The sequence below is a fragment of the Artibeus jamaicensis genome, unplaced genomic scaffold, assembly GCF_021234435.1.
Source record: "Artibeus jamaicensis isolate MK-2021 breed Jamaican fruit bat unplaced genomic scaffold, CSHL_Jam_final contig_402, whole genome shotgun sequence".
In the NCBI taxonomy this organism is placed as follows: Eukaryota; Metazoa; Chordata; class Mammalia; order Chiroptera; family Phyllostomidae; genus Artibeus; species Artibeus jamaicensis.
This window is the reverse complement of record NW_026521818.1, coordinates 20,460,317-20,473,713: the sequence shown is the minus strand read 5'-3', so window position 1 is coordinate 20,473,713 and position 13,397 is coordinate 20,460,317. Positions and strand designations below refer to the sequence as shown.

Sequence of the window (13,397 nt, the reverse complement as noted above, 5' to 3'; positions counted from 1 at the left end):
TGCATGGCTGGACAGCATGGCGGGGGGAATGGTGGACGATGGGGTCAGTGAAGGAGCAGGGGCTTGATAGTGGAGGGCCTTGTAGCCATGGTAAGGACTCTGAGTTTAACCCTGAGTGAGGTGAGCATGGGTCATTTTCTGAGGACTCTCAGTGGCAGTCTTGCTCCTCAGGAGAACGTAGCAGGCAATCAGCAGATGTGAGCGAAGGGTACAGGGAAGTGAAACTCAAACAGTGAGTTTGGTCTTCTCCATCCTGGACACACCTGGTGTTCCTTTAGTTTCCGCTGCAGTGTGGAATTCAGAGACTGCTCATCCTCATATTTAGAGTTGACAGAGTTGATTTCCATATCCCTCCTGCAAAAGAAGGTTTGATCTTTTGAGGAAAAAAAGCCCGGAGGATAGACTGGCAAGCTGGCCAGTGAACAGAGACGGGGCTGCCAGAGGAGGTCTTAAACTTGCTGAAAACTACTTGCCCCCTAACCCCTAGCATTTGGGGGTGACAGCAGAGAAGGTAGAGAAGGTCTCATCCTATAGAGTCCCACAGTCTGTTCCACGAGCTTTTCATCCACTTATTATTTCACTCATGCATTTATTCATTTGATCTATGTTTATGTCAGTGAACACACTAGACAGAAATCACTGCCCTGGTGCAGTTTACATTCTAGAGGCTCCAGAACCACATTGATGCTTTGCCTTTTTAGGGGAAATTTTCCTCCAAAACCTTTCCACAAAAGGCTGTCTCCTTCTGAGGTGTGAGTTCCATGTGTCAAGGAGCCACGTATGAACACTTAAGAGGACAGACCAAGTGGGTGAGGAGGGTGGGCAGAGTCACAAGCACCTTCTGGGGGTGCCGCAGAAGAAACGTGGGGAGATGCAGATTTTGTTGCATATGGGCCTCATGGAGGTCTGTGGTGCTTTAAAGCTGCCTTAGGAAAATATGCTTTGAAGATGCATTGTCCAAATTCTACTCCTTTTTTCTTACCCGACTCCTTGTTTCCATCCTCTCAGCCTCTTACTTAGTTCAAGTTTATGCCTGGACTACTGCAGTAGCTTTCCCATTGTTTTCCTGCCTTTAGTTTTCCCCACTCCACCTTTTCTCCACACTATTGCCAGAGTGATACTGATAAAATACCCTCTCAACTTGTGATCTTTGAGAACCTAGCATATAGATTTCTACAAACTTTCTACCCTCTGGGTGCATGCATTGCTTCATAATAGTCTCCTTTTCATTACTCAATAGGCCTGTCTGAGGCTGGGAGCTCCCTGCAGACAAGGCAGCACCTACCCCTTTCTCCCTATATCCTCTATGCCAGGCACATTGCCTGGCACATAACAGGTGCTGGAGTCAGGCATGGATACCTGTGAAGCCCTCAGCACAGTGCCTGGCGCCCGGCACCATCCACAAAGTGCGAAATATTGCCACTGTTGTTATAGATAAAATGAATGACTGCATGGGCATACTTTTTCACCACCTCCTCGAGATCTAGCTTGGACCGCTCCATCTCATTGAGATTGTCGATGGTCATCTTCAAGTCACTCTCAGCTTTCCGACGAGCCTTTTCCACCTCTGCCCGGATTTTCTTTTCCTGTTCCCAGTTATCCTCCAGCTGTGGAAACAAGAAAAACAAGAGAAAGTAGAGGAGGGGGGAGTCTCAGGTCAGAACACAAGAAGGAATGAGCTTGGGCCAGGTTCCTTAGCTGTGGCATCAGAAAGGCGCACATTTCCGGGGGCAGGAGGGCAGGGGCGTGTCAGTCCAGTTCCCAAAATGTATCTGAGGACCCTGTGCTCCCATATGGACCTGGCCCTTGAGCTGTTGGCCCAGCCGTGGGGCATTACCTCATGGATCTGGGTGTTGAGCTTGCTGTTGCTCTTGGTCAGGTGGTTCACCTTGTCCTCCTCAGCTTGCAGGTCATCAAGGGTTCTCTGGAAGGAAAGATACAGACGTGTGTCCAGTGATGCAGGGGCAGCTGAGCAGACCTAGTTCTCTGCCATTGCTGCTGAGCTGAGCCGAGCTGAGCTGACTGCAGTGACTTGCTACTGATCGCCTGCTCCTGGGTGCTGGGAGAGACCTGGGCAGACCCAAGCACCCGTCAGCAGTAGGTAGGCCCTCGGGTCAGTAGTGGGGCTCTGGTTCTCCACAGGCCATAAGACAGTCTGGGTGGGGGCCTGCTGGTTGTCGCAGTGATTGGGGACCACACTGGCCCTAGTGAGTAGTTCCAGGCACGCTGAGCATTTTGCCTTGCTCTGGACAATCCAGCACCATGAAGAATAATCCTGCAGCCCACATGCCTGACGTCTCACCCAGGCTTTCATGTAAATAAAACAACCATTTATCCTTTTCTGAACCTGAACCCACTACCACTTATTACATATAATTCTAAAAACTTTTTCATTTAGTATACACTATATTCTTATAGAATGCCCTACCATAAAAACTGAGAAAAGATTTATGTGGTGTTATCAAAATCTCCCCAAGAATTATTCACCATTTGGTTAAACTGCATGAGTGACAGCAGCCATACTTTGCTATCTGGGTCACCAGCACACCCTCCTGAGCGGGTCACAGATGGGCTCCGGCAGACAAGACACTGTTCATATTTCCTTCTGCTTGATCTGCCTGACCTTTTATACATGTTCAACCCCGTTATTTGTTATAAATTATTTTCCATTTATCTCCTTTATATGAAAGGGTAGGCACTCTATTGATTTTTTGAAGTTATGTATTATTTATATCATTATAATTTTTATTTCAGGACAGTAAGAGAACTTTCCAAAATAGCTGATCTTATTATTTGTGGATTATAAATATATACCTGCCAATTTACCTACTTCCTAAAATTTATTTGTAATCCCCAAATCAATACTCATGGTGCTTGCACAGTCATTCACAGACATGAGCAGACTGGTGAAAAACTTGAGTTGCTTGCTGTTTTCAGCTGAGGCCCAAATGACATGATCCGCTGCCTTCTTGTTTCAGCTCAGACTGCAAATACGCGTTCCTTTCAGAGTCTCCTTAGTGTCACATTTTTCACATTTTTGTGCTTTTTGGAGTGATTTCACTGTTTAAAATGGCACCCCAAAAGAGTGCTGTCTAGTGTTCTTAAGCACGAGAGCTTTGATGTGACTTACAGAGAAAACTGTGTATTAGATAAGCTTCATTGAGGCTTGAGATGGAGTACAGTTGACCAAGGGTTCAATGTTAAGAAATCAACAACAGGCACTAAACAAAACATCTTTAAACAGACACAAACACAACAACCTAATGTATTGATTGTATTGTATGGGTATGTATTGATTGATTGGCAAAGTGTTGTGATCAGAGGCTTGCAGGAACCGAACAAACATCAGTATTTGCTAATTTGGTGTATGTGATGTGTTTATAGAATGTAACTCCCTTGAACAATGAGAACTGGGTGTATCTGTTATAGAAAGAGGCTCTGGGTTTAATGGAGGTGAGAATCACAGTCTAAGGGGAGGTATTTCCAGAGGCAGTTCAGAGGAAGTGTTGTGGATTCAGGAGTCAACAAACATGGAGATGAGGGCCCACTGTCTGGTTCTGAGCTTCAACTTGTTCTTTGCCCCTGTGTTTCCGGAGCTAGTGAAACAGGGTGCAGCCAAAAGGGGGGCCCCAAATGGGGATTTGGAATGGGGTCCAGAACTCAAGGTGTCCAAGAAATATTAGAAAGATACAGAAGATGTCTTATATATCTTATATATCACACTCACAGGTGTGAGTTGGGGGAAGGGACACATGGAGCAGAGCCATTGAGAGCTGTTTTGTACAGCAACAGCTTTGCAGCTAACCACTGTCATGGTCATTTAACATTCGATAACCTTTAACTGGTTTCATAGATAATGTTAAATAGCTGTGGCCATTCCTTGAGCCAGGGGGATGGAAGTGACTTCCACCCAAGGTGTAAGTGGGGGGCAACTCCTCCTGGTTACAGCTCTTGTGTGAGAGCTTGGACAAGATTGGCTCTGTGATATGGGGCCACACCTGCCCAGACTCACGATGGCAGCCCAGTAAACCTGAAATAATAAAGGAATACTGGCAGGCATAACTGATTGTAGGAGGAGTCAGAAATGGGGGTGCATAGGAAGACTGGCTCAGGGATTTAAACCCAGATGCAGCAGCCATGCGGGAGAGGACCACACGGCTGTGGTAGTAGAGAGAGAACCATGAGGTTTTGCCAGAATGTGGGCCCCTGCAGTTTTGATAGGGCAACCATGTGGCTTTGGCCAGAGTGGGGACCCCACAGCTTTGGGGTGCTCCTTTTGGCCACGTGGCTTAAGAAATAAAAGAGACTTTGCCTGAAAGAAAAGGGGTAAAAAGACTCTTGCTGGTGGGCCATGAGAAGGTGCCACATGGCTTTGGATTAACTGGAGATCCTGAACAGCGGCAACACAGCTGATGGTGCTGGAAGCCTGAATCATGAACTTCTACTTCTTTTCCTGAGACACAATACCCCAAATTAGGGCAGAGAGAGAAGGAAGGACTGTGTGCATCTGTGGGTGTCCCAAAGGACTTTAATATTTTAATGAAGACTTTAGATCACTACTTTAAGTCTGTATAGCTTTAAATAAACATTTCCTTTCCTTTTTGCAAATCTCTGGCATTGAGAAACATCTTTCCTCTGGTGGCAGACAATGTGAACCTAGTAGGGGGTCCTTTTGGTAACAGAACATCGTACCCCCCTTGGCCCTGTTCTGTAACAACAGGAGGCCCCCTGCACCACAATCAGCACTGGTGCTGGTCTGAACTGTCTCTGTGTTTGAGAGCCTGAGCCCATAACAGTCAGGAGGGTCTCCCGTGACCTCGAGACCTCGTGCATGCTGTTGCAGCAATATGTCAGAGTTCACTGGTGCTTTAGAGCTCAAGAACACGTCCATATGCCCCCCTTCATCCTTGCGACTCTGGTGTCACATCTCCCAGTGTGCCTGGGGCCATCCTGACTCCTGCCTGTTGCCCTGCTTCTACTGTCAAGATTTAGTTTTGGTGATAAATTATATGGTTGTGCCACTTACAAAAAACCTGGAAGAAAGGTATCAACATGTGACCATGCCCACTGCACTAATGAGGGAACTGAGATTTAGGGAGTCTGTGAATTCCCCGAGGGCCCCTAGCTGAGGGGTGGCAAAGCTGAGATTTGAACCAGGGTCTCCAGTCTCTGAGCTCTGCCTGCTTTGCCAAAGGGAGGAGTGGGCGGCGCTTACCTGATGCAGCTCCTCCAGGGCCCTTTTTTCCTTCTGGAGCTTGGCGATGGAGTCTTCTCGGAGTGAGAGGTCCCCGGTCAAGGTGCGGACCTTGTGATCTAGGGCCTGGAAACCAGGGTTGGGGAGAGACAGGTCTTTAAGGCTGAGAACACCGTCTGGTCGGGGAAGGCTCTTGTTCTGAGACACGGTGCTTGGCTTGGCTATACTCTAGAGTCACCTGGGAGTCTGAGAAATGCCAACACCCAGGGCACACCCCACCCAACCAAGTCAGAATCTTGGGGTTGAGGAGAGCAGCGAGAACTACCAGTTCAGGCTTTTGCTACTCAGAGCCTGGTCCTTGGATGTCAGCTGTGGCGCTGACCAAGAGTGTGTTAGAAATGTGGGTCCTGGGGCCCTGCCAGACCTGCCATCCCTGAACCTGCATCTTATCAGGATCCCGATGGTTTGGGTACACATCAGAGCTGGAGAGGCACGGGTTTGGTCACGTCTCCCTTCCCTTGTTCATGGACCCCACCCACCTACAAGGGTAGGAACCAAGGGCCAAGGGCCAGCCAGATGGTATCAAGAGCCAGAGGCTCCCCCTGGAGCCACCTGGAGGGGTAGCAACTACTTGTCTGGGCAGAAATCCAGCAGCAGCAGGTGGCCCCACTATACTGATAGAGTTGCTTCTGGGAAGGTAGGAAGGGTGGACATGGTGCTGTAGAACATTCTGTGAGGGGCCAGGGAGGCCAAGTGGGCAGCAGGCTAATGCAGATGCCTGAAGTCCCGGGCTTGAGGAGAACCAATTGGGGCTGAGTCTGGATGGCACTATGATGGGAAGAGTTCTCAGACCCCTTAGCTTCTCTGCCTAGCTTCTCTTTCTATAACAATGGAATGTTCTCAGTTTCCTTTGTCCAACATGATAGCACTGGCCGTGTGTGGCTGAGGAGTACTCAAAATGCAACTATGTTGACTAGCCACATTTTGAGGAACCACACTTTACATTATATTGAATTAAGTTAAAATAACCCCATGTGGCTGGTGGCTAGGGTCCTGGGAAGCACTGCTGTGTGCACTCCAGGTGTGGCCCCTGCAGGGCGAGTGGACTGGGGGCTCCCTGGCCCTGAGAGGAGTGTGGTTGCACCCAGGGCTTCCTCACCTGCCTCTCCTTCTCTGTCTTGGCCAGTGTGGTCTCTAGGCCCTCCATGTCGCGCTTCAGGTCACTCAGCTCCCCCTCCAGCCTGCGCTTGGTGGCACTCAGGGAGGCAGCTGTGCCTTCCTCTTCCTCTAGCCTCTCCCGCATGTCCGAGATCTGGCTCTCTAGATCCATTTTGGTCTTCATCATCTGGGTCAGGCGTTCCTCAGCATCCATTAGGTTCTCTTGTTCCTGATGAAAGAAAGAGCCCCAGTCAAAGTGAGGGATCCAGGCACCTGTAGGGGACCAAGATGGCAGATAAAAAAAAAGATGGCGGGTAGTCCTTGGCCTGACGGGCCCCGAGTAGATGTGTCCTGGGGTTGCGCTGGGCTAGCTCTGAGCTCCTCCGTGAGGCATACGACAGAGAGCAGTGTAGGAGTGCAATCCCTAGACCAGCTTCAGCCCCTCAGAATTGGCGAGGATGCAAATCTTGGTCCCCTTCTGAGATCCGCCTGCATCTGAATCTGCATTTTAACAACATCCTGGGTGATCGGATGAACGTTAAGGTTTTAGGAGAGGTGGAGCTGTCAAAAGTCACACAAGCAATAGGTAGCAGAGGAGGGACAACCTGGGTGTCTGCCAGGTTCTCCTAGTAGAGATGGGGTAAGTGATATAGAACAGCAACTGGCCACAGAGGCAGAAGACCAGCCCAGCCGTGTGACTTTTGGTTCACAGCATGACTTTGCTCAAATTCAGATCTTTGTCTGCAAAATAAGGGAAACAATCACTGTGAGGCATGAAGGGATGGGGCACGTGAAGTGCTTCTGTAAATGGCAGGTTCTTTTATTATTGCGGTTTTACTTAGTCTTAGTCTTACCAAACATAAAATAAGAGTCTTGGCTTGAGAAACTTCTCAGGGGTGTTAAGAGGATGTGAAGAAACAATGTTGAGCAGGAAGGACCCAAGATAGAATTGGACCCCTCCCAGTTGTGGGTTTTCTACCGATGGGCTTGAGACCTCGATGAAGTCTCTGAATGTTGGTCAAACTGAGTTTTCTACCCTGAAGGATACACATGAAAATGAGGCATCTTAAGGGGTGGTTGTGAGGGTAAAACCAGAGAAGGACCCTTGGTAAACCAGGAGGGTCATTCATGGAAGTGACTGCGGGCACCATATTGGGATGCAGGGGTGAGGGAGCATCGAGTCAGGCACCCGTGGGAACTGGGTCCTTTGTTCTCCCTGTCGTTTTCTCACTTGACAGGCAAGGAAAAAGGAGGCAAAGAGGGCAGGTTCCCACAGTCCCTCAGCAGAGCCATGCTCACTGCAGGGCCTCCTCCCACCACATGATGAGATCCCAGGTCTGGACAATCCCCACAGGCCCAGCATGTCCGTGTGTGCCTGACTGGATGCTGTGGGCAAATAAGAATTTAATAAAAACTTTTTGGTAGTTGGGACAAGGGTGACATTACAATGAAGAAAAGAGAGGCTTGAAATTTCCTGTAGTCTGGAGGCACATAATTCTCAGAAGGCTCCTTCTCCCTTGAACCCTGGGGATCTGGACAGTTGCCAAGACCCCCCAGCTCCCATCCCTTCCCCAAGGCCCCACATACGGCCTGAAGCTGGATGTGGAGGTCGTTCTTCTCCTGGCTGAGTGTGGCCATCTTCTCCTCCATATCCTTGACCTTGCTTAGCAGCTCCTGAGTCTTAGACATGGCATTTCTCAGCTCCTCCTCTTTGGCCTTCATCTCTTCCTCTTGCCGTGCCACATTCAGGAGCGGCTTGACCTGGGTGGTGAGCAACACCATAGAATGTTAGGGGGGTGGGCTTTGTGAGGGGGCTGGGAGGTGGGCTGTGGGGGCTCTGCCAGACTGGTCCTTATATCCCCTAGAGGATGGGAAGCAACTCTGGTTGCAGCTGTGAGAAGCAGCCCTTCTCCACAGAGGTTAAAGCATCTCTTGCCATCACAGAGAAGGCTCATCCTTGCTTAGGATCAGCCCTCAGGATGTTCTTTGATCCCAGGAGTTAGACTGATCACAAAGTTAGATTGCCTTCAGCAACTAGCTGCACCCAGTGTTTACATCTATTCTGTAAATTGTGTGTGTGTGTTCTGTAAGCTGTGTGTGCTTGGAGCCCTGGCTGCACTCACAACCCTGCTTTCCCTCAGCTTTCTCCCTTATCGAGGACACATTCTGTCTCTGCCTTTCTCTCTCTGTTCCTATATCTATCTCTCTCTTTCTCTCCCTGGCTACATTTCTCTGCTTGTCTATCTTTTGATGTCTCTTTGTCTCTCTTGGGCCTGTTCTCCAAAGTGGCAAAGTTCTAAAAGGGTTACAGTAAGCATCATGACTTGAAACTATGCCACACTTTTTATTCAGTGAAAGCCTACTAAAAAGTGTGTTTTTCTCTATGGACTCATCCTACCTGACTTAGTTAAATAAAATTAGCATTTAGTCTTTATACTAAGAGTAAGGGATTTTTATTGCATGTGTACTCATTGGAATAGGACCTTGCCCTGCACGTTTGTTTAGTAAAGTTTTATTTTCTAGTAAAGAACAGGGCAGTTTCCAGGTTCTGTGTCCTTGTCATCCATCTGTGGTCACTCGTGTTCTGCTTGAAGGGACCTTAAATGCTGTTGGTTTGGGCTCTCCCGAACAGTAATGCGTACACAAAGTGGGCAGGTGAGAAGGATTCAAGCACTGCCCCCAAACCCTCTGATTTCTATTGTTATATAATTACTTTAAAAACAGTTTTAACAATAATAATTTAATAAATAATTTAAAAAATAGTTAAATGAAAAAGAACTTAAATCCATAATTTTATGGATAACATTTGCTTAGGATGAGATGAAAGCAGGTTAAGGAAATGAAGTTTCCCTTTAAAATAAAAATTTCAAAATAAAAAAGTGAGTTGATGGAAAGAAAAAAGGTCAGTCATAGAACAGGTGTGGAAAGTGCCTGTGCTGACTGAGAAACGCTCACCTAGAATGCTCTGCAATCTCAGACCCTTGAGAGGACTAGCCTTTGTGGGGGCAAATTTGGGGATGCAGAACTCACTACTGTTCCTTTAAATCTGTTGTCAGCACCAGTTGTTAAAAAGTACTTTTTCTATGGTGGGTGGGAAAGAAGAAGCTTCTGCGTGAGCTGTGGAGGCCCAGAGCTACCAGGATGACCTGGAGCCTGTCCCCATCCCCCATGTAGCTGCCCCGTGAGACAACCATTCTCCTGTCTCCTGAATGTGGCATCCCTGCATCTGGCCTCCTCTCATGCCCATTGGTGTTTCTCTCTCAATGTGGGCCTCCGTGGGATGCCATGACCCAGTGTGATTCAACCTGCACGCAGTAGGATGGTTCATGGCCTCCTGCATTTGTTGAGGGTGGCCTGGCTGCTTGGGGTACCTGCAGTCCCATCACCTGGCTGACTCACACTGCCCTCACTGCTATCTTGGAAGAGTCTGGGAAATGAGATGTCAGATCTCATGATTTCCTGAGGTCACTCCAGCTCTGAACCTAAAGGAGTTGAAGATGCCACCATCCTCAGGGGTGAGGCAGTGATAGCCAAGCCTACTTTTTGCAGGGACAGGGGGCCCTCTCCATTCTAAGTATATTTTATTTTGAGGAATGAAATGAAAGGTGGGAAGACATGCTATGATTTTTCTGAGGGAGTAATTAGCCCATCTGGAAGGAAGCTAGACTCCTCTGTCTCCAAGGCAGTCTCATTTTTAGACCGCCCCTGCAGCAACCCGTGGCTTTCCACCCGCCAAGAGGCATCTCTGTCTGCCTAGGATTAAGGCTCCCAGCCTGCAAACAGCAGCAGTCCTGGCTGGCCTGGCCCTTAGCTCTCACCTTGTTGTAGAGCTTCCACCAGCCCCAGAAACGCAGCTCCAGGAACTTGCGTGTGTTGCGCTGGATGACTTTCAGGCCAAGTCTGCAGAAGAGAATTTGGAGTTGCATCAGGACGGTTCCTCCCAGACAGCACGAGGCTGAGACAGACTGTTCATTTTCCTACATTTCCCCTCCTTCTGTCCCCTCACTAGAAATCGTCCATTAGCCCCTAAATCCCACATATCAGTGATCTTTGGAATCAACTCTTTCTTCTCCCTTGCAGTTACATTTGGTTGTCATTTACCGATGACTTCCTGTGCACCAGGCCCTGGGCAGGCTTGTGCTGCCATCCATCACCCAGGCCCTAATGGATGACCCTGTCTTCAGCTGGGGTCACAGAGGGCCTGCTGCTGGATATCAGGACCTTGCTACTGTTATTATTTATTATTATTATTATTATTGTTGTTGTTGTTGTCATTACTAATTCTATGACCACAACATGCAAGAGTCAGCAGAGAAGCCTGAACTACTACTACTGAACAGCAACTACTGAAGCCTGAACAGCAACTACTTTCTAGTTGCTGTTTTAGGGAGATGGCTGAAAAACAGGATTCTGAGGGCATGGGTTTGGAATGAGGATTTTTGGGTTCTAATCCTGACTCCACATGAACCTGCCCCAGTTCCTTAACTCCTCTGACCTCAGTTTTTACATCCGTAAAACAGGGGTGCTGGCCTTCCCCCACCCCTTTACAGCATCATCACTATATGGATCAAGTAAGGGGACGGCTGTGAAAGTGGCTTATATACTGTGGAGAGACTTATAGTAGGTCGTCCCTGTTATGAGTTCAATTGTGTCTCTTCCCAAAGATAAGCTGAAGTCCTAACCCCAGTGCCTGTGAATAAATACGACCTTATTTGGAAATAGGGTCTTCACAGATGTATAATTACTGATTTTAAGATGAGTTATACCGGACTAGAGTGAGGCCCTAACCCAAGATGACCGGTATCCTTACAAAAAGAAAGAAGATGATTTGAAGACACACACACAGAGACCAGACCTTATGAAGATGGAGGCAGAGATTAGAATGGTGCAGCCACAAGCCAAGGGATGCCTGGGGCTACCACAGTTGGAAGAGGCAAAAGAAATTCCTCCTCCAGAGCCTTTGGAGGGAGCATGGCCTGCCAAAACCTTGATTTCAGACTGTTCACCTCTGCCACTATGCAAATGTAAACTGCTGTTGTTTTAAGGCTGGTGGTGCTTTGTTATGGCAGCCCTAGGAGATTAATCCAGCCCCCAAACAGGGTCCATTGGGCCATTAGAGACATCGGCCCCTTCCCCTCATCTCACTGTGCCATGTCACTAATGAAGCTGACCACTGTGTGTGTGGTGGGGTCTCTGGTCATTCTGTGTGGATGTGTGTGGCCCCAGTGCTCATGTCCCATTGGTATTCATGTTCGCTACCTTCGTTCCAGCATCTTCTTGAACTCAACTCTCATGAGGAAACCACGGAGCCGACACTGTAACATTGTCATGATCTTGGCTAGACGTTCATCCCGCATGTCCTCAAGCCTGGCCAGGATGCCTGCTCTGAAGAATACCTGTAGGAAAGGCACACTGATCTGAAAATAGCCCAGCCATCATCAATAGCAGCCACTTGGAAGGGGGGAGGAATAAAATCAAAGCATCAGAGGTTCAGAAGGGTTTTTCAGAGCTAAGAGACACAGTCCGATGCTGGTGTTTGAGGCCTCTCAGGATCAGCTGGCCCCAGTGTGGTACAGTCAAGATTGGGAATTTGTTCTATATGTGGGAGAAGGGGGTAGAGCCCCCAGCTAACTCCTTTACATGGATGCTATGGGCATTGACAGGAAAAGAATAGAAAAGAACACCCCTTCAACTTCCCTTCCTCCCAAAAAACCCCAGGGAACTAACCATCATGGGGTAAAATATTTGATCTTTCAAAATTAATTGGCATTGAGGTTTGGTCTTTGAAGAGAAGTAGAGGTGAGCCTGTGGCTGGGGAAGGGGTGTGGGGCCCATGTGAGCCAACTCTGGGAATAAGGATGCAGTTTACAGGAAGAAGCACCCTGTTCTTTGTTCTGCCCCAGCCACCAGAGCCTGCCTGATCCTTAGGGAGCAAAGCTGTCCCCACCAGCCTGGGCCTTTACCTGGATTTGAGATGCCCAATGCAACCCTTGGCCAATAGCACAATGCAGTCTGTTTGCCCAGATGGTAGCTGTGTCAGACTGTGTCATACTGGTGAAGTCAGCCCTATTTTTTGCAGGTCACGTGACCAACAGTTGTAGGGTCTGAGGCCTGCTCTGTCCCATTTGGTTCTATGAAACTGGTCACGTCACCTCCACCCCACCCTCAGTCTTTCTTATGTTTCCCATCTGTCAAAGGTGGGGTGGGGGAAGGAGCTCGTCTTCGAGGTTCTCTCCAGCTCAAGTACTTAATGATTCTGTGACAAAACTTGGAGTGTTCCTGATGTCAATTTAGCTACACCTAACACATATCAATTGTGAAGGAGGCCAAAGCTAATAGCCCTAGCAGATTCTAGAGCAGTGTTAAAATTCTGCTAGCACCTGCTGCTACAAAGCAAGCTCCAGGGAACTAGGGATACCCGTTCAGTTCATTGGTTTAACCCTAGAGTTGAGAATCATGCCTGGCACACAGGGGGCACTCCCTGAGCATTTGCTGAGTGACCAGATGTGTTGGATGCACACATATGTTGGAGCTTTCACATGCATCAAACCACAGTAGGCCTATGGAGAAGCTGTACTCACCTGTGCCACCCAGGAGACCTGGAGAGGCAAATGACCTGCTCCAGGCTACACAGAGGCACTCTTGACTGTAAAGCCAATGCTCCTCCCATGTTGGCATGCAGTTTGGTTGTAGCTATATATGGACACTTTGCATTGTCAGCCTGGCCAGCCCTAACTTTTTTTGACAGGATTCTATGGGGCCAGGAAGTGGGGCAGACAAAAGACAGACCAGGCCCCATGAGTCAAGATCGGGTGGCTGCTGCATCTGAGTTAACCCTGACTTACCGGCCACTTGGGGCTCAGGCTCTTGGTGTGAGTGGGCTGGGATTATGGTGCTTAACCTGAAGACTCCAACCATACACATACTGCCATGCCCTAGTCAAATCCAGGGCCTTGATTCTGACTGGCTACTTTCATTTTAAAAAATATAGGACACATACATTCCTATGAAATACCCACCATTTATTGAGCAGTGTTCTGTCTGA

General features: G+C 48.4%; 1 protein-coding gene across 1 annotated transcript in view; it reads right to left on the bottom strand.

Moving 5' to 3' along the window:
- Positions 1-13,397, bottom strand: part of LOC119043964 (myosin-16) — a 57,142-nt gene that overhangs the window by 21,825 nt on the left and 21,920 nt on the right. The window contains exons 19-26 of the mRNA XM_037138152.2: positions 11,612-11,748; positions 10,171-10,252; positions 7,940-8,113; positions 6,354-6,581; positions 5,216-5,320; positions 1,838-1,924; positions 1,462-1,607; positions 264-354 (exon numbers count right to left, since the gene is read on the bottom strand). Of these exons, the coding sequence (XP_036994047.2) occupies positions 264-354; positions 1,462-1,607; positions 1,838-1,924; positions 5,216-5,320; positions 6,354-6,581; positions 7,940-8,113; positions 10,171-10,252; positions 11,612-11,748 (1,050 nt within the window). The remainder of the gene's footprint in view (positions 1-263; positions 355-1,461; positions 1,608-1,837; positions 1,925-5,215; positions 5,321-6,353; positions 6,582-7,939; positions 8,114-10,170; positions 10,253-11,611; positions 11,749-13,397) is intronic.